This window comes from Macrosteles quadrilineatus, unplaced genomic scaffold, assembly GCF_028750875.1.
Source record: "Macrosteles quadrilineatus isolate MER2022 unplaced genomic scaffold, UCM_ALF_1.0 Scaffold_4__1_contigs__length_99947679, whole genome shotgun sequence".
Lineage (NCBI taxonomy): Eukaryota > Metazoa > Arthropoda > Insecta > Hemiptera > Cicadellidae > Macrosteles > Macrosteles quadrilineatus.
Window position 1 is genome coordinate 97,964,277 of NW_026542597.1, and position 21,887 is coordinate 97,986,163.

Consider the following 21,887-nt stretch of genomic DNA (forward strand, 5'->3'; position numbering starts at 1 on the left):
AACTCGACAAAAAATATGTAATTTACAGGCTTTTCTATTTTCACCTAACAATGTAAATAAAACATGTGATTGGAATTTCTTCCATTTGTTTTGATTTTCTGTTTATATTTCAAGACCCATGTAAGTATTTTTTAAATGTTAATTAATTTGTTGTGCTTATTTTTGAGCTTATTTTAATTACAAAGGGATTCTGCACATCAACAGGAAAATATCTTTCTAACAGTATGCGTAAATTTTCCCTATCATGCACACTAGTTGAGAAAAGAGGTTTCCAAGAAGCATGCTTGCTAATATACATTGTACTAACGCAATTCAAACACTACTTAAAACCTTAAAAGCCTCTGTGAGTAGTTAGTTTAACTATTGTTTAAGAATTGGCTACAGCTAGTCCATGTATGAGATTGCTTTAGCTTATCAAAGGCAAAAAAAAAATGTCTCACTCCCTGCAGCTACTCATGTATTGTTACTCAAGTTGAAAACACAAAAAAATGCTACATACAACCCCATGTGTTGTACTGATTGACGCTGCCTATTACTGTTATAATTTTAATGGCATTAATAAATTTTTATTGAGTGTTATTTTTGCAGGGATGCTGCTGTCTCGCAGAGTGCATTGGAAGGTGGTGGCGGAAGAGGCCACACCCGTAGAAACCGTCGACATACAGATCATCAAGTCTAAATGTAAGTTACCAATAATCGTACTACAGAATTTCTTAGTGGTAAGTAAGTAGTGCCGTAGGCACTAGATAGTAAACAACGAAATCAGGCCATCGTAGAGTTTAAATATTTTAAACTGTGAAATAAAATTCACCATGTTACAGATCATAATGTTGATCATAGAAAAAATGCTTTACCTAATAATTGTTAAAATAGTTATCACTGTAAAATGTCTCTAAGTACTTAAGCAGTAAGTCATATTACACCAGAGTTTACTGATAATGGTCTATCGATTTGATTTAATTAAAAGCTACGGTACTTTTATACGCCATCAGAAGGAATCAACAAGAATGATTACATGTAAAATCTAATTTAAGATTACTAATATATAGTGAAATAAAGACCAATAGTTTACTAAGTTCTAACAGAGGTCGTTATCTACACGTCGAAACATGAATAGGACTTAAAGCCGCTATTTACATATATTTAATGAGGTGAATATGTAATTTGGTGAAAGTTAAGTCACAGAAATGCTAGTAAACAAAAACAATAAACAAACAAGTTAGTAAACCATTGTATTTGGATTGCTCGAATTCAATGAATAGATATTTTAAAATGTGTTGGATATAAATTTGATTATAAATTATAATTCGTGTTGGACTAAGTTCCATCATTCAGACTATATAAGAGTTATAAACTATAAGTCTATGAGGTTAAGATCAACTAAATACGATGAAAAATCCCTTAGTAAATGGGACCTCCACAAAACCCCATACTCATACTACTTTTTTCCAATACCAGATGGCGCACAGGATACTCTGTACAGACTATAGTCTATTGATGTTAGTTGATGGTTGGAAACACCGGTACCTCACGTCATGCTCATTGTAAAGTCAAATTGACGCCACTCTGCATTTTAAGCCGAGTTCGTCGAAGTGGAACAAAACCAACTTTAGTTACGTCCATGGTTGTTTAAAGGGCTTGTCTCCATTACGATGGAATAGTTATTTACTAGAGTTTAGTAATTATACGTATGAGACAGTATTCAGTATCCATAACATTTAAATTGGGTAAAATTATGTAATATATTTTTCTTAGATCATTAAAGCAATTCCAAAATATAGCAAGGTTTTCTTCATTATTTTTATAGACCCTAAATCGTCCTTGGACTTTGTTTTACTTGTAGTACCAAGACATAGAGGATTGCTTAGGCCCGAAAGGATTTTTGAAATAAGAATATGCCTATATGTTAATCGGGAATGTGAGCTATCATCATGCCAAATTTCAGCCCAATCCGACCAGTATTTTTCGTGTTCACTTGTCACAAACATACATCCATACATCCATCCATACATCCATACATCCATCCATACATCCAAACTTTCTCATTTATAATATTAGTAGGATGTCTTTACAAACACCGCTTTAGATCCTGTTCCACGTTTGAAGTTCATGTAAAATTCGTCCCAATGATGCCTTCACGAGAAACGCGAGTGTATAAATAGTTCCACGTCATATAAAGAGGTGGCCTAACACTAACACTACACCTGCACTAACGGACCACAGATGGACAGTGGGCGAACTAGTAGTCATAATGTATGCAATCGTCGCGTCATCTACGATCGTGTAAATATGATGACTTAAATGAACGCGGCCATATTTAGTCTCGAAGTAGAAAATGCATTCTTATCAAGGTCGCGATTGAAAATAACTCTGTGAAGTTTCAATTTTTTAAAGTGTTAGGTCGTACTACAAAAATAGTATTTTTAAAGGAAACTAGCAGATTGTCCTTCGTACGGGGTAGGGGTATAAGTATAAAATGCTTATTGCAGTTATACTCGTGCGTTTGCAATGGGAGAGTACACGTTTACTATAATTTAGTTATACTATCGTATAGCACATCTACCATAGCCATAATGTTCTACCACTGCATCTAAACAATTGAAAAAGTAAAGTTCTCTCACAGTTTTTTGTTCCTGCTTGGTTCAAATTAGCTGTTGTCATAAATGCAAAAATAATTAATAGTGCTGCACCCTGTTGGTAAACCTTCTAACCTTTTAATGCTATTGAATATCATAGAACCAACTTGTGTTGTCGAAACACTGGGGCGGAGCCCGAAAGGATTTTTGAGATAAGAATATGCCTATATGTTAATCGGGAATGTGAGCTATCATCATGCCAAATTTCAGCCCAATCCGACCAGTAGTTAACGTGTAATTGAACTTCAAACAAACAAACATACAAACAAACAAACACACAAACTTTCACATTCATAATACTAATATTAGTATGATATGATGTAACTGAAAATGAAAAATATGGTTTCCAAATAGAAATATCGAATGAATAAGTGTGCGTGCAATACAGATTTGTCGAAGAATTTGTGTGTCAACGATTAAGTGGGAATACTTGTTCCACTACGCGCATTTTAATGGTTAAACGGTGGTAAAATTAACCACATTACAGGAACTGATACGTTGGTGCCTTTGTGCAATAACAGATAATGATGAAGTACTTCCAATTGAAGTATTGTCGCAATGAAACGAGTGTCGTAGGACTACTGTAGTAGTAGAGCTGTGTGTTATATTGTATCATTGTCTTTTGGATTCAGAAGTATATATTCCATCTATAGACCAGCTTTGGGGAAACTTCTTGATAAAAAAAGATATTTTCCTGAAGGTTTGTTTCTTCAATCAATCAAGCTTAAATGTGCTAAAATTAACATTTTAGATCCCTAAATGGAGCTGGAACAATGTAAATATTGTTTAACCTTTTAGCCTAAGTTCTGTGAAATAAACCCTAAACTCGCAATTGATTTGTAATTATTGAAATAATGTTTAAAACTGTAAAACCAATAACGTTTCAACCATGTGACCTCACATTCCTCCGAGGTAACTTTAAGCTGCATGTGTGATAATTTAATGCCTTAAGTTTAGTTAGTGTCTGCGTGTGGGACTGTGTTTTGTGTATGTGCTTTGACGGAAAATTAATTATTGTTCACAACTTACCCCCCCCCCCCACATTGTCTACACCACACAACTTATTGCTGTCAAACTGTGCAGAGGTTAGGCGTAGTTACCGTAGTCTGTTTATTGTTAATAGCCTAACTATGCTGTAGTTAGATTTTGTGGTTAACTGTTGTTGTTGTTTATGGTTATGTGGATGTTGCTAGAACGATTATTTTCTTCAGAATAGGATTTTAATTGTTTTACAATCCAAATTTAATTGCTTAAACTTTTTTTAGTGAATTGTTAGTTTGAGAATATATTTTTACTGTAATGTTTGTCATGTGATTATATTGAAAACAAATTCACCGGTAGATACTGTTAGATGAAAACCCAAGCATAAATAACAATTGAAAATAACTTATATTTCTAAGGAAAATTGATGAGTGGTTTCTTTGTTAGCACCTTATTATATAATACAATAATGCAATTTATGGTTGTAAATTGTTTATTAAATCTTTAAAATTCGGAGGGCTATAAGTTAAGAAAATAAATTCGGTACAGACAAATATAAAATGTATTCAAAACATGAAATTATTTTACATTTTAAGGCTTCAAATAAAGTATTTTACTATTTTATCAGTAGTATTTATTTTACTTTCAAATTCTTTAAGCTTTTATAAATTTCACAATTTTAAAATGTTATATGCGGTTATAGATTAAATTGGTTGCACAACCCTATCTTCAAGCCAACAAGTGCAACACACAATTTAGTACAGTAATGAAAATTAATTTATGTTTGATGAATTTAATTTTAAAAAATATATCAATTAATAGTTTTAAAATTATATTTTGTCACGTGTAATAGCTTCAACCAACACGCTTGACGAATAAACGGTACAATTTAATACTACAAATTTATAGGTACCGCAGTAGACTTATTGAAGCGCCTGCAATACAAATGCTACTATTTCTCAGCAAATCTGTCTGGTTTGCAGTTTTCACAATACTCAGGAGTCGTGCAAATGTCTATAAACTTTATTTTTATCAACTAGCCTACTGTATGGTGTTTGTTTTTATGAATAATGCTATACATTTAATTTGGATAAAGTATTTTTCTATTTTCAAGTCAGAGTTTCAGAAGTTGTCCAATAACTGTGACGTATTATTTTCCTTGTAAGTTGTTAACTGATTTCATAATTCCATTAATAATAAATAAATCACACAGTAGAAGTAGACCTCTAATTCTTTTTTCTAACTATAAAATATAGTTTTCTTAGATTTTTCCTATTCAAATTTACAATCAATGGTTTTAGCTATTGCTTGTATTCTAAAATGATTATCTACATCTGTCAGCAATCTTTTTCCAAACGGTTTGTTTGTTTAGTTATATAAAACTATGTACTGTAATAATTTAATAAAAAAATATTTAAAAATAAACTAAGAATCATTCCAAAATATTGTAATATAAAACAGCAAATGAATATATTAGACAATAATAACTTGTTTCATCGGACATTTTTCAATATTTGTACCCAATATTTTTTTGTTTCAATATTTGGTAGTAGTTCGGTTTGTACATACCGAATTTTTTTTATATAAAGCCAATGTTTGAAAAATGGCCTTAAAATAACATAAAGGGCAATTATAACAACCATCATCAGGCTAAATAAGCGTACTACTTCACTACTTATAGTAATTAACAAAAAGGTTAATTTTGTGGGATTAAACCTTTAACCCCACAAATTATCCCCTAAATAAGTGTAATACTTAACTATCTAAGGTTAATACTGTGAGGTCAAAACCCTTTATGCAAAAAAAGCAAAATTTCACTTTCCAAAACGTGTGACTTTTGTTGAATTTGTTACAAAAATTAGTGAAACGCTAAGCTTTAGGGGTTTCTAAAATGCAAACTCAGCCGGTGTCCCCGAGCACAAACAACGCAAAGTAATTAATTGCCTAGTGATTGAATTACCCTCCCTTACTAGGACGATATTAGCCACCTTTCGGAGTAATTAAGTAATTCCCAGCTTTGTTAGCCTTCCTAAATGAGCATCTTTGAACAAACTCTTTCCAAATTAACAGGGAATTAGGCAACAGAAGGAAAAGGTAAACAAGAAGGGGAAGGGGTGGGTAAGGAACGATGGATGATTGTTTATTGGTACTGTAGTCAGGAAATTTCTTTGATGTAAACTTAAGTTTAAACTTCAAATTACAAACATACTATGTTTGTTAAACTCCTATATTGGAATTATTGCATGAAATGAATTTAATCTGTAAGTTACGCTTTTCAAAAGAGCCAGTGTCGTAATTTTTAAGACTGATTTACTACATTTTGTGTATATATTAAATTATAAATAGTGGCCGAGAGTTAAGAGCGAGTTTCTCGATGGTTTCTCTAAATTCTCCAATACAGACAACGAAAAAAGGAGCGGACATAATATTAAATTTATTAATTTAATCATAATATTTACGTACAGTACTGCATCTTTTTTCAATTCAATGTGTGTCCATGTGAAATCTACCTCTTTTCCTTCTTCACTTTGCATGTATCTAATTTAACGTTCTATGCGTTTTTACTTTACATAAAAAATAATGTTTTCCTATGTAAACATCTCAGAAAAAAAAAATGTTTCATTAGATTACAAACTGAATATACTTACCGTTCCACCCTCCTAACGTTAACGTTCTAAAATCCTCAGAAGTGACAGTTAATGCTTTTTTAATCGTTTGCTCAAAACATCTTAACCGTTCTGAATACAAAAAATTTACGTAAGGAGGGTATTTTTAACCGACTTCCCCACTACCAACAAAAGGAGGAGGTTCTCAATTTGTTTGTGGCGATGTTTTTTTTTCTATGTATGTTCACCAATTTCTCTGTGATTCTTTTACCGATCAGTGTGGTTCCACCACCAAAATAACCAGGAGAGTTTCTATTTGGTACCTTATATATTATGTTTAAGTATAATATTTGTTTCGGTGAAAAATTCTGAAAACCTTAAATATTCAACATTTATTTTGTTTACATTTGTGCAGATTGTTGACATTTGTGCAGAGAAGGCATTAAATAATAATAACATTCCTACAGCTGTTAGTTGAAACCATTTAAATGAAGCTACAGACAATTCTTAATGAAACAGTTGCTTCATATTGATCAATAAACTATTTCTGCCATGAATTACATTGAGAAAATGCATTTCGTTTTGGTTACTATAAAAAATGTATTTTAACGTTTGACCTGATTTGTGTATACAGTAATTCTGTTTTTAGTATTGAATATTCTGACTTACAAAAACATATATGTTTCAGTGAATAGCTGTATGATATTGACAAATAAAGGTGTATTGTGAACCAATTTTCATATAATATTTTCCAAAGGTATTATACGTGTTAACGACCAATTGTCCACTTTTGAGAGATTTTTAGTGCTGGTATTTGAGGAATAAATTTCATATCGTTCCAAAAGGCTTTGAGACGTTACTGTATTTCTTTTTAGAATGTAGAAGTACACCGATTGCAGGAAACAATGATGTCTGACATTTCAATGTATCTAGAAAAGACAATTAGTTTTTCATTAGGCCTAATGTAATGGACAACTCTTTCCTTCTTAAGGAATATATAAAAATGTTTATTTTCATACCCATTGATTATGTAACCTGAACAGGTGACTCAAGCAGTTTAAAAATAATGATTGTTCTGTGGAACTTTTGACTGTTTCAAACAGTTTTGCTTATCAAAAATCTTCAAGTAATTAATATATATACAGTCACTAAAAATCATGAAATAATTTATTTTCGTAAAAAAATACAACCGACTTCAAACGCTCTAAAAAGAATGAAATAATTTCAATAAAGTAAACTTTTGTATTAGGCAAGCTCACGTATTTCAAGTCGGCGCAGCTCAAACTGCAAATACGATTGAAATTAAATATTGTGTGTGTATTTTGAAAATCAAAATCAATTAATTGTAGCTGGATAACATAAATATATAAAAAGCATACTAAACTGTTTTGTTTATATATTAAAGGAAATATTTTCTTGCATTTTATGTTTACTTCAGAATAAATACATTATGAAAATAACACACACAAATGTTCTATATGAATAGGAAAATAATTTAGTTTGATATTATGATAGGGAAAAGAAGCTAGTTTAGCATTAAAACGTTACTTTTCAAAGTTAAATGCGTTATAATCTTTTTAAATATACTCGTTAATACCAATATAATGCCGATCTCTGATTACGGTAATAAAATAACACTTAACGCATAGCTATGAAAAAGACATGCAGATTAACACCTTTAGTTATAGATAGTCACCTGCAATATGGACACCCTCTTTCAATCAAAAATTATCATAGAGCTGCGCCGACTTAAAATACGTGAGCTTGCCTAATACAAAAGTTTACTTTATTGAAATTATTTCATTCTTTTTAGAGCGTTTGAAGTCGGTTGTATTTTTTTACGAAAATAAATTATATTTTACATATACATGCGTCGCGTCGTCATGCGTACAAGCACAGATGCTGCGGCGCGCAGCGTCGGGACGCTCCAGTAGTTCAGTCGGTGTTTGGCCGTCGTTAGCGTCGCGTCGTGTACCGTGTCGTGTCACTCGCGTGTTTACGTGTTGTCGTGCCGTGTCGCACGTGTACCGTGTCGTCGCGTGTGCCACATATACGGATGGATACCTGTTGATGCACCATGGAGGATAATTTCTGTAAGTGGTTTAATCCATTCTAGTGTTCAGTGGTAAAACCAAATAAACTTATTGCTAATTGATTGTTTTTTAAGTAAATGAGATTGAATGTGTTCCTCTTGTATTAGACAAGTTGTTCATGCATACTTTGGTATACTATCACAGTGATTGGGGTGATTGATGTTTTTTTAAAGCGCAATAATTCATAAACAAGTTGTTACTACAGTACTACAAGATTGCATATTATTTTCATGAATTACAGGTTTTTGTGTTTCGTGTGGTTTGGTAATCATTGCTGCAATAAAGAAAATGCTGATAGCCCAGAAAGCTGTTTTGTTTTGGGAAAATCTATTCTAGAAGAAACATTAATTTCTTGTTGTTTTCTGGTCTTAGTCATTATATTGATTTTATTCCTCAACAAAACTGTAAATGTGGGCAACTAACGTTAGGGCACAAATAACTGAATTTTAGTCGGCAAATCGATTTAGACTCACCCTTTCTCATCTACGTCAAGAGGGTGGTAACCCTTTTGCACTTTTTGCTATTTAAAATGGAAATACCAGCTGTATTTTACTGTTAAACTAGACCTAGACACATTTCATCGCCCCTTTAATAGGGGTTATCCATTTGTAAAGTTGAAATCGATAAAACTGTGTTCAACTTGACAGTTAATAAATTCGCAATAATTCAACCACTTTACCCATGAAAAATCTTAAATCTATTTCAAACAAAACGTTGTGTTGTACTGTATCTTCTCTTGATCTCAATGCCAGGACGGATTAACAATAGACACTTTTAAGTTACTGTCTACTTCTGTCTTCTGTAATACCAGTAATACATGGAATGTGACGCTTTCCACATATCCTATAACTATAACAGTTTAACAATGTTTACTACTGAAAGTTCATCATACAATTATGAATCTTAGTTGTTTTCGTGAGAAAGGTGAATTTTTTTGTAAATCATAGATAATATAGCTAAACATTTATTCATTACAACAAAAAATTAGGAACATGATAGACTGTTATCTATCCACGTACACATTGCAATAATTTAGCATTACCAAATTAGAAAACCTGATCAAGTACAATCATTTTACGGATCACTCTGAATAGGCCAAACTGTCTTTTACACCAAAGACGTAAACAATTAACGCATCAAAACTACAGGATGTTTACAACAACGTTGACACATGTACAAATACGAAACGCCAATGAGGTTTGAAAAACCACAAAACACATGTTTGTCTCAGTAAAAAGGAGTGTCTAAAGAGCCCGCAGCAGGAAGTGGGAAGTGTAGCCCTATCACACTGTCATCATCAGCCAGAGGGGCAAAGTCCTCCCTCATGGGGCAGAGCCCTTCTCAGCCAGTGGGGCAGAGCCCCGGAAGTCCAGACGTCGCCGCCCCACCAACAATCAACTACTCATCAAACATAATTGGTTTTGTTTAGGCACTTTGAGATCGCCCGAACATGACTAACTAGATGGAATGTGTCTGGTTCAATTGACAATTCATGTTATTTTGTCTCTTTTTGCAGTAGTTATTTGTACAATAAGTTATTCCAACGAGGTTTTTTCCTAATCAACGACGATTTTTCAACCTCATTAGAGAAAGGTTACGATTGTGCCTAAAATCTGTGCTAATTAAAAACCAACTGACAATATTGAAATTGTATCTCCTTCGTAATGGTTTAATCTGGATCCAGATTCCACTTTTCATTGGGCTCAATTACTAATGCTAACAACAGGTCGATGTCAGAAGAGGTACCAAGACCATAACAATCCTAACACATACATGACTATGCTAAAATATAACAGGCCGAAATACAAGTATTTTACTAAGCCACATCTTGACATCTATACTATATGATTCCGTTCTTTAGGAAAATTGAAGCTTAATTTAATCTTGATATAAAGCATAGCTAAATAGTTCACTTTGGTTTTTAAAAAAGATAGTTTGTCTCGCAATAACAAAGTATTGTATTTTCTATTTCCATATTAATGTTATCACAGAATAAGGAGATGTTCTCAATAAAGAATGTCTCACTTGACATTATTCTGTTCTGAATAACAAAACACCCACTACATAACTTTGTAGATTACACCAATAGATTTTATTAAAAGAAAAGTGTTAAACAATTTTCAAAATCAATTTCAATGCAGTTTTCATTTTTCTCGAAACTGTCACATTTGTATTTCAAAATTATTTTGATCGAAGATTTTTTTACGTAGAAGAAACAAGAGAAATTAATTCTACAAACGCACATGAAATCTTTTCTATACTCGCAATTAAATTTACTGTACGAAACCAAAGTGGTGCGGTTACACCCGTTTTTGGTAAACTGTAAGTTTTTTAGTTACTGTACGTCTCTTTTGCTCGGTCATGATGAACTTAGAAAGTAGAGCCGCTGAACTGGTGAGTTATATTACTCTAGATAAGAACTACAATAAAAGTTTCTCGTAACAAGAACTTGTAATTGTGTTGAACTACTTTTGTTTGTTTCAACCTTCCTCAATCGAGGAATCATGTGGAATGGATACTCAATAGTCAATAACATACACGATTTATCAACATTATTATCCGTTGTACTGTTTACGATAGAATTACTATTTTGGTACAGTATTTGTATTTGCACAGACACGAATATAAAAAATAATTCGAGAAATAGTTGCTTTCAAAGTGCTATGTGGAAAATAACACTCTTACATCACAGGCTTTTAACTACGCTTTAAACAGAACTGTGAATGGTAAACACTTATGCCACTACTGTTCAGTTCAAGACCAATGTTATATGGTCAAAAGAAATGCAAAAAAAGGCATTCACGTGTATAGGTATAGGACTGCCTACTTGCATTTATGACCAATTGTTATCATTAGTACTGTTTACCGTAAACAGTACTAATGATAACAATTGGTCATAAATGCAAGTAGGCAGTCCTATACCTATACACGTGAATGCCTTTTTTTGCATTTCTTTTGACCATATAACATTGGTCTTGAACTGAACAGTAGTGGCATAAGTGTTTATTTTAATTTCAGTCAACCTTAATAGCACAAACACTTTATTGCCAATCGAGGTATTTTTAATCACAATTTTGCCTTCGTTATTTTTATTTTCAGGGGATCAAGTGAGAAGGGTCAAAGATACAGAAAAGAACTTTTCATCGTAAATAAATTCCTAAACAATTAGTTTGGCAGTTAATCTAAGGAAAAATCTATTTATGTTTTATCTGGTGTTAATTCACTTCATTCTATGTCAAACAATTGTAATTTTTCTAATAATTCTCCAAAATCTGAACTCGGAAAAAAGTGTAAAACCATCTTTAAGTTGATAAAAACCAAGTGAACTGTTAAAATAGCGATTATCGATTATTGAACTAATCGAATGCTCATAATATGGCTAGTCAGCTGTGCGGTGGGGGTGAGCTTTGAAGCACCCTTCCTGAGTCATCGAGACTCCCCCTCCCCCTCCCCCTCCCACTACTGCAGCATCTCTTATTGTAACGTCGCCATCATGCCTTTTAAAGTAACATCTGGCCGGGATTTAACACCGTTTGAATTGCATGGTCCATTTGATGCTTAATTGGAATTTTTGTTTTAAGCTTGGTTTGGGTGTGAGCTTAGAACAGTTTGCGAAGTTTTAATCGAGGGTTGAGGTGAAATATTACATGTTATGGAGTTTAAATATAGTATGTATGATGGATTATGTCTTCTGACGGAGTTAACATGGGAGTTGGCCCGAGAAAGTTCCAGCTAAGGAGGTTCAAAAACAAGTTCAGTCCTACAGACTATATTATATAATGAAATCATTACTTCATCTAGAAACATACAAGTCCTGTATTAGTTTGATTTTATATGATAGCACACTAAAATTTGAAGAAATTTCCCTCAAAATCCTTGAATAAAGTGATTATTTATTTGTTGGTTTTCAATTGAACTAATGCTGTTTGAAGGAATAATAAAGCTGAAATTGTCCACGAATGTTATCACATCTGCATTATCTCTGCTGGGTAAAACATTAAATTAATTTAATATTTTAATAATGAACACAATCAGGTTTAAAAGGGGACCAAAAATTTATTTTAAACACAAGAACATGGTTTTATAATTTTATATTAATACAATAAAAAGAATTCTTGAATTGATTAAAATAGAGTAAATTAAATAACAACATAAACCACAACCTCTCTACCTCAGTCACAACAAAGAAAACATAACTATACCCCATATTTTTCAAACAAGATATTGCATTGCAAGTACTTGGTCCAATCGTGTTGGAATAACGTTAGCACAATACGAACGCTATGCTAAATCCATTCAAATGAAGATGTTCAAGGTATGGATCTGTTTTGAATTATAGTGACCTACAACCCAGAGCTCTGGAACGCAGCCAAACCCTCCCTTTGCCATTTCCCTCGTCGTTCTTAGAAAGGGTTTACATTTTAATAAAAAAAGGTTCACATTATTCAAAACTGTTATTATTTATACCTAACAATATAACAAATCAGGGTTTAAATGTTTATGTATACCTGTATGATATAAATTTGTGAACGGTTCCCTCCAGTTTGTAGCTTTTATTCGTCGTTAATATATCGTATCTACGTAGTAACTAACAACTACGGATTAAGAGATGAAACATCAAGATTTTATTTTCCTCAGTTACGGTTATTAAGTGGATACAGTAACTTACATCTGTACTACATTTTCATCAAGATGCGAATATTTTATTAATTAAGTAAGTAGTGTATCTTCATCCTAAATTGTGAAACACTGGGAACCATTTTACAGTGTGTTTGCTTTTTTTACCATACAGTACTACCAAAGAACAAGCAATTCTTTGGTAGTGATTTAAATGTGGCGAAATAACAAGACATCGACTTCAAAACGCATTATACCAGATAGAAATATCATTAAATAATAAACATACCTTGAAATTATTAACTATCCAAAATTAGCATAAAAGTTACAAAAGCATATGGCAAAATGTCAAAATATTAACTTTTGGCAAGCTAATTTGGCCTCAAACTGAATATAGTTGATATTCTATTTTATCTCTTGATTTGGTATACAATTAAAGTTGATGTGACAAAGTTTGGCGTATTCGACAGTAATCAGTAATCTACATCAGCACATTCTGACGATGACTTAGTTCAATTACGTTCATTTCCATTTTAAAAGTAGTTTACCCTTGTCTGTGCTACAACTTAAACAAAGTTGTGTCAGAGTGGCGAGTCTACTTAAATCAATAATTTTAGGCCTACTCGGTGTCAATGTGCTGCAACGGTAATTCTTACTTTCTCAATGCATCCTCGGAAAATGAAATTTTATTTTTCAAAATGTAGGAAATAACGCCCTGATTCTGAATAATATAGTTTTCCCGCGCAAAACGTCGAAAAACCACGGCAAATTGGAAAACGAAATACATATTATGTCGCCGAAATCGGTCATACTCAAATTAACCAGTAAACCGGCTGAACGAGCTGAGCAAGAATATGCAAGAGAGTTTTCCGACGCTTTTCCCGCCGTATCTCCGTTAATATCTATCTGATCTTAAAGGTGGTTGCATATTCTTGTTCAGCTCGCTCTACCGGTTAATTTGAGTCACATGACCGATTTCGGCATAAAAATACGTTTTCCGTTTTTTTCTTTGTCCGTGGTTTTCGACGTTTTGTGCGGAAATAAACTACCACTTTCAAAATCAGGTCGTTATTTCCTTCATTTTGAAAAAATAAAATTTAATTTTCCGAGTGTGCATTGAGAAGGTAAGAAATACCGCTGGAACTAAGCAATCTCATCCACTGAGCAGAGGTTCAATAGCTGTCGTAGGACTATAGGACCAACAGTTCAGGTGTCTACTGGCTAGGACAACGTGTAGGCCTCAGCTGGTTATGGACGGTCAGTTTCGCCGGCTTAGAGGACCAACAGTTCAGGTGTCTACTGTCTAGGACAACGTGGCCTCAGGTGGTTATGGACGGTCAGTTTCGCCGGCTTAGAGGACCAACAGTTCAGGTGTCTACTGTCTAGGAAACGTGTAGGCCTCAGCTGGTTATGGACGGTCAGTTTCGCCGGTCTAGAGGACCAACAGTTCAGGTGTCTACTGTCTAGGACAACGTGTAGGCCTCAGGTGGTTATGGACGGTCAGTTTCGCCGTCTTAGAGGACCAACAGTTCAGGTGTCTACTGTCTAGGACAACGTGTAGGCCTCAGCTGGTTATGGACGGTCAGTTTCGCTGGTCTAGAGGACCAACAGTTCAGGTGTCTACTGTCTAGGACAACGTGTAGGCCTCAGGTGGTTATGGACGGTCAGTTTCGCCGGTCTAGAGGACCAACAGTTCTGGTGTCTACTGTCTAGGACAACGTGTAGGCCTCAGGTGGTTATGGACGGTCAGTTTCGCCGGTCTAGAGGACCAACAGTTCAGGTGTCTACTGTCTAGGACAACGTGTAGGCCTCATCTGGTTATGGACGGTCAGTTTCGCAGGTCTAGAGGACCAACAGTTCAGGTGTCTACTGTCTAGGACAACGTGTAGGCCACATCTGGTTATGGACGGTCAGTTTCGCAGGTCTAGAGGACCAACAGTTCAGGTGACCACTGTCTAGGACAACGTGTAGGCCTCAGCTGGTCATGGACGGTCAGTTTCGCCGGTCTAGAGGACCAACAGTTCAGGTGTCTACTGTCTAGGACAACGTGTAGGCCTCAGCTGTTATGGACGGTCAGTTTCGCCGGTCTAGAAGACCAACTGTTCAGGTGTCTACTGTCTAGGACAACGTGTAGGCCTCAGCTGGTTATGGACGGTCAGTTTCACCGGTCTAGAGGACCAACAGTTCAGGTGTCTAGGTCTAGGACAACGTGTAGGCCTCAGCTGGTTATGGACGGTCAGTTTCGCCGGTCTAGAGGACCAACAGTTCAGGTCTAGGTGTCTAGGACAACGTGTAGGCCTCAGCTGGTTATGGACGGTCAGTTTCGCCGGTCTAGAGGACCAACAGTTCAGGTGTCTACTGTCTAGGACAACATGTAGGCCTCAGCTGGTTATGGATGGTCAGTTTCGCCGGTCTAGAGGAGCAACAGTTCATGTGTCTACTGTCTAGGACAACATGTAGGCCTCAGCTGGTTATGGACGGTCAGTTTCGCCGGTCTAGAGGACCAACAGTTCAGGTGTCTACTGTCTAGGACAACGTGTAGGCCAGCTGGTTATGGACGGTCAGTTTCACCGGTCTAGAGGACCAACAGTTCAGGTGTCTACTGTCTAGGACAACGTGTAGGCCTCAGCTGGTTATGGACGGTCAGTTTCGCCGGTCCACGGTTCCTGCGGTACACCACACGTTTACTTGGCTTCTCCAGGCTAAGATTGGTAACCTTGCCAAAAGGTATCCTGCGTTTGGCTATAGTTAGATTACACAAACCTTATAAGTCTACTATGTATTGTCCTTACAGCTTTTTTAGAACTGACACTTCTTAATTTCAAATATAAATGTGTACAATAGTCAAATCATAAAAGCAAGTTGAAAACACCCAAACCAATTTATTGCTTTGCCTTTAGAAGCTCACTTTCGGTTAGTTTTGAGATCAATGTTTTCTATGTTATTAAATATTTTAATTGAGTTTCTTTGTACTTCAATAGCAAAGAAATCAATATAATACCTGGTTTGAGATGGATAATGATCGAGAAAATGTTATAAAATGTTACACAAGAAGATTATACAGTAGAATGTAGCGCATACCGGTAATCGACTTAAGATACACTCACCACTCGTCCTAACAGCCAATCGCTATTCAGGAAGTCATCTTAACTTTCTTTCCAACTTGTGTTTAAATCAGTCCACTTCTCAGGTTTTGCATAAATTTGCTTCTTTAAGAGAATATTAATTGAAAATTTAAATTCCACCTTCCCTTGCAAGTCCCCCTCGCGCTCTTATCTCACTCTGAGCACCCCTCTTGCGGTCCCTAGATGAAGCCGTCATACTTTGTATAGCGGTTTTCATTTTGACTGAAAAAAACTTTTAGTGTGAGTTTTGTAATAGTACAAATTAAGACATGAAATGTGTGGTAGATTTTACATTTAGTAATACATTATGTTGTGCAATGCAAGTACGAAACAATATGTTCACCTCTTCACTGTGGAAATCTCTTAAAGTAAAACTGACCACACCCAACATATAAACCTGATAATATCCTCCAAGTTGTATTGAAGTTGACGTGTTTACACTACAGTATTGATTATCCTGCATTGCTGCTCACTGTTCAATGGTTTCATTGTATTTCGGATGAAGGTTAAGGCTGATCTAATGGTTCCAGAGCACGGTGTTTTCGGTCTTCAAAGTCCCGGGTTCACACCTAGCCAATCGAAAATTATTTTTAGCTATTGCTACGGATCCTGTATACTGGACCTAGACTTCAAATGATTCTAAAGCGTCCTTAGATGGGAAGGGTGGACACGAAAAAGTTTTAGACATAATTTTTAATCATCGACGTAGTTTGGTTCCTTCGTGTACAACGCAAAGAAGTCAATCTGGCACTCAGGGCGAAAGCAATATTTACCGAACGTAGCGAGGCACCCTCCCTTCCCTTCCTACCCATACGTCTCCCTAGCAATAGGCCGTAATCTGCAATAACATAAGACACCCCCAGGGCTCAGCCCTTTGACTCCCGTGCCGTCATTTCGCCGAGTTTTGCTACAAATTTCGAGTTTCACTACGGTTCACCTGTTTTCATTCTAGATAAAGTCGCTTTAGGCGATTCTCGGAAGAATGCGCTTCCACTGTTGCAAATTAATGTGAAATATTTGCAGATTTCAAATTAATCAACGATTTATGATTTAGTAATCGAGTTTACTTTCTTTATTGATATCGTAGGAGTCTGCCACTCAATATTTAGCATAGCTTACAGTTTTTGTTTATTTCAAGTAAACCCAATACTTCATGTCAAAAGACATGAACATTCCTGTAATCTGTTTACTTGGTTGAGGAAGTATCTAAATAGTTGAAGCATTAATTGTTTCAATCAGCTTACAATTTACAACTTTTCTAGTAGGGCGAATCCCTTAGAATGATAAAAACGGCACATATAGGAACTAAGTAAGAGCTTTAGTATCTACATTTATGTAATGACAATAAGGTGATCCACAAACCAACAAGCTCATTATTAAGATCGTATTCTGTATTGATGGATGTAATGGATATGCAACAAGTCTAATATTTTAGGTCTTTAAGTACAGCACAATCGGGCTATTTAGTAAAAAATCTGCACAATTCGTCTATAATGTCAATGGTGTTGACTTTTTTTTTAATTGAAGTTTTAGATCTGGGAGGATTTGTAACAACTTACGATACAATTTTTAATATTGAATTCCTCATCTAAAATCTGAATCCCGATACTAATTCTACTACATTTCTGAAAATACAACCCTACGAACACATTGAACTGTATATAGCAGCGCCGGTGATATGGACGGCATCCCTCATCACCTTGGCAATCTGTAGTCAATGATGGTATATGGCAGCGCCGGTATGGGCGGCATCCCTCATCACCTTGGCAATCTGTAGTCAATGATGGTACATGGCAGCGCCGGTATGGGCGGCATCCCTCATCACCTTGGCAATCTGTAGTCAATGATGGTACATGGCAGCGCCGGTGATATGGACGGCATCCCTCATCACCTTGGCAATCTGTAGTCAATGATGGTATATGGCAGCGCCGGTATGGGCGGCATCCCTCATCACCTTGGCAATCTGTAGTCAATGATGGTACATGGCAGCGCCGGTATGAGCGGCATCCCTCATCACCTTGGCAATCTGTAGTCAATGATGGTATATGGCAGCGCCGGTATGGGCGGCATCCCTCATCACCTTGGCAATCTGTAGTCAATGATGGTACATGGCAGCGTCGGTATGGGCGGCATCCCTCATCACCTTGGCAATCTGTAGTCAATGATGGTATATGGCAGCGCCGGTATGGACGGCATCCCTCATCACCTTGGCAATCTGTAGTCAATGATAGTATACTGCAGCGCCGGTGACATAGGCGGCATCCCTCATCACCTTGGCAATCTGTAGTCAATGATAGTATATTGCAGCGCCGGTGACATAGGCGGCATCCCTCATCACCTTGGCAATCTGTAGTCAATGATAGTATACTGCAGCGCCGGTGACATAGGCGGCATCCCTCATCACCTTGGCAATCTGTAGTCAATGATAGTATACTGCAGCGCCGGTGACATAGGCGGCATCCCTCATCACCTTGGCAATCTGTAGTCAATGATAGTATATTGCAGCGCCGGTGACATAGGCGGCATCCCTCATCACCTTGGCAATCTGTAGTCAATGATAGTATACTGCAGCGCCGGTGACATAGGCGGCATCCCTCATCACCTTGGCAATCTGTGATAGTATACTGCAGCGCCGGTGACATAGGCGGCATCCCTCATCACCTTGGCAATCTGTGATAGTATACTGCAGCGCCGGTGACATAGGCGGCATCCCTCATAACCTTGGCAATCTGTGATAGTATATTGCAGCGCCGGTGACATAGGCGGCATCGCTCATCACCTTGGCAATCTGTAGTCAATGATAGTATATGGTAGCGCCGGTGACATAGGCGTCATCCCTCATCACTTTGGCAATCTGTAGTCAATGATGTTACTTGGCAGCGCCTTGACTCTACCTGTGGACATAAGGGAAATCTATCGTCAACGATGGTACATTGATAAACTAACACGCATTTATCTTCTAACAAGTTCGCACATAGACTGCAGTAGTCATGATGTTAGATGTTAGTGTTTATCTCGGTTTCGCGGGTGATTCACACTTTGACAGACTCGGCGGGAACTGAGCCAGGTGATAATTCAAGGCCACACACACACACACACGCATGGCTATGTTTAGCCTGTGTGAGAGACCACACCGAAGCCTATGTTTACATCCCAGATGGGCCTTAAATGTCTTTTCGGGTTTACAATTCATCTGGCCGAGCTCGATTCTTTCTTTCGGTTCCAACTTTCGGGTCACTTTCGGGGTTTAGTTTAAGTTATTTCAGTTCAGTTTTGCTTTGGGTCGAAGTGAGGTTCTCGTTTCGAAGGTAGACTTTTGTTAGATAGCTTCACTAATTGGTAGCCCAATGATGACAAAAATATGTATCCAGAATCGGTACAGCTCTGGTCCAATCCTGAAGACATTGAAACGGGCTATTATGACTACCTGTCTAGCAATTAGTTTATGTATTATTCTTGATCAAATAATAAATACATATGTAACGTAAACCCTGCTGGCTTCGTATTAATTGAAATCCATAATTCCATCGCCCAGCCCCTGTGATATTACCGTGTAAATAGATCCCACTGTACTGTATTCATTGCTTGAACTTCGTAAACAAAACAATGGTGCTTTAATCAAATTATACCAGTGATATACTCTTTTAAACTATACTAACGAAACCCATCAGCGACACAATCACGGACACTGTAGAACTCTTGGTTGGTCAAGAGTCTTTTTGGTACTTTGGTATTATACTTTGGTATTATACTTTGGCCACCAATTATTTTAGAGGGATTATTTGCCGGTGACCAAAAATAACTACATAATGGAAAGGACATACTTCAATTGACTTACTGTCCAAATTTGACTTGGTTACGATTAGCGGCCTTTGAGTTATGCCTGTCAGGAAACAGCGATGTCGGCGAGGATGTCTCTTGGAAAATGTTGTTAAGTAAGATTGCAATTTAAGATGAGAATTGTTACGCAGTGAATAGGAATGTGTAAGTGAACATTGATTTTGGTGTAGGGTCGTTCTAATTTGAATTTAAGTTTCCAAAATTTACATTGAGGGAAATGTTAACATTTGTGGTGAAGTTAAGTATTGCCTGCAAGATGTTCTTCTTTTCAAACCAAAGACCACCCTGACTGCCCTCGCCCGGAATCCTCATTGTTTATGATGAGAATCAATGTATTTAGACATGTAATTGCCCACAATGACAGCTATAAACTGTCTCCACCACTCCACCTCCCCTGGTGCAGCAACCTTCCCTACTCTATTTCCATCAGATCTATTCCTGTTATGACTGGGGTTGTCTATCCAGGAGTCGTCATGAGACTTCCCTTCAGGACACATCTTCCAGGTTAGAGTCTTTCTTTTCACGGCTAATCATATACTTTCTTGAACCAATAATATTACTTTACGTAACACCCTCATCAAGGTTCATTAATACCACACGGTTCTAAATTTTGTTGTATTTAATTTTACAATATTTTGTAAGAGTGTTATATGCGGGCGGGTGTTAATTGCACCCACTGACCTGAGTCAGGTATTCGGGTATTCCTGAATTGCGCCAATTACTCCAGGGAACCACCCAATTAACTGCACCAAGTGGCGGCCCTCTTTGACTGTATAATTGAGTAGGTTAGGTTGGGTTTGGTTAGGTTAAGTTAGGTTAGGTTAAGTTAGGTTAGATTAGGTTAGGTTAGGTTAGGTTAGGATGACATGTAAACAAGGACATTCCTTCTGCCGGTAACTCACCCCTACCTGGCTTGGACTTTGCGCAACTAAGGGACAGTTTTTGGGACCCTTTGAGGGCTTAGCGCAATTAAGGAACCCTTGGGCGCAATTAATACACGACCGTGATCTATCTGTAACAATCTAAACAGATGTGCAATTACAATATAAATTTACAATGTTAATTTAAATAAAGTGCATAATTACTAAAACTGTGGTGTGAGGTTTCCTCTTGGTAAAATCTCGTGAATTGTTATTTTGGCGGGAATTACGTTAGCTCAAAACAGCGCTCCCTGGAAAAACAACTGTAAAAGAACAAAGGAAATAGGTTAACTAGTTCTTCGTTCAGCTTAGTGGAAGAGATATGACCAAGTCAATAATTGGCAACGCGCCAGGCTCTTCTGAACTACAGTCAAATTATAACTGTGTCATGTAACCGAACTTGCAAGCCAAAAGTCCTCATGTTTCAAATGTATACGGATTTGTTGTCGAGACCAATTAGGCTACAGAATATGCAAGGTTAAACTTATTCATAAACGGGTTGTGTTTAGCTTCCGTAGTAGGATGATCCCCCCTTCAAAGGTTGTGTTCAAATTCAATAGTATACATTAGTGGGAGAAAATGCATTCATGCATTGTCATTAAAGCGATTCAGTCAAATATTCGTAAAATTGTGTGAGGATTTTGCAAAATATTGTTGTCAAAAAATAATAAAAACTCTAAAACACATAAACAAATGCTTTAACAACCTTGGAAATTGCTATATGCTGTGCGACACTTCTTCAGTACAACACACTGCATGGTGGTTGTATGTTTTATCACATAATTTATATAAGTTTTATTATATTAGATTTATATTATAAAATTTCTGCCTCGCTGCGAGAATCAGTGAATTCCAAACGGAGATTAACATTACAAGGGTGTTTTGCTTACTTTAAAGTTTTTTTTTGCAAATCTTTACGAGGCGAGTTCTCTTTTGCGTTAACCCAAACTTTTCCGTATAAAAATCCTTTCCCGTTCAACTTACAAGACTGTTTGATATCTTCCCAGCGTAATATAACATCAACATAAAATAATTTGCGTAATTTTGTTACAACTTTCAGTAAATGCTT

General features: G+C 36.3%; 1 protein-coding gene across 1 annotated transcript in view; it reads left to right on the top strand.

Moving 5' to 3' along the window:
- Positions 1 to 21,887, top strand: part of LOC128993190 (dystrophin-like) — an 88,684-nt gene that overhangs the window by 6,911 nt on the left and 59,886 nt on the right. The window contains exon 2 of the mRNA XM_054416950.1: positions 589 to 681. Coding sequence (XP_054272925.1) covers positions 591 to 681 — 91 coding nt within the window. The 5' untranslated portion in view covers positions 589 to 590. The remainder of the gene's footprint in view (positions 1 to 588; positions 682 to 21,887) is intronic.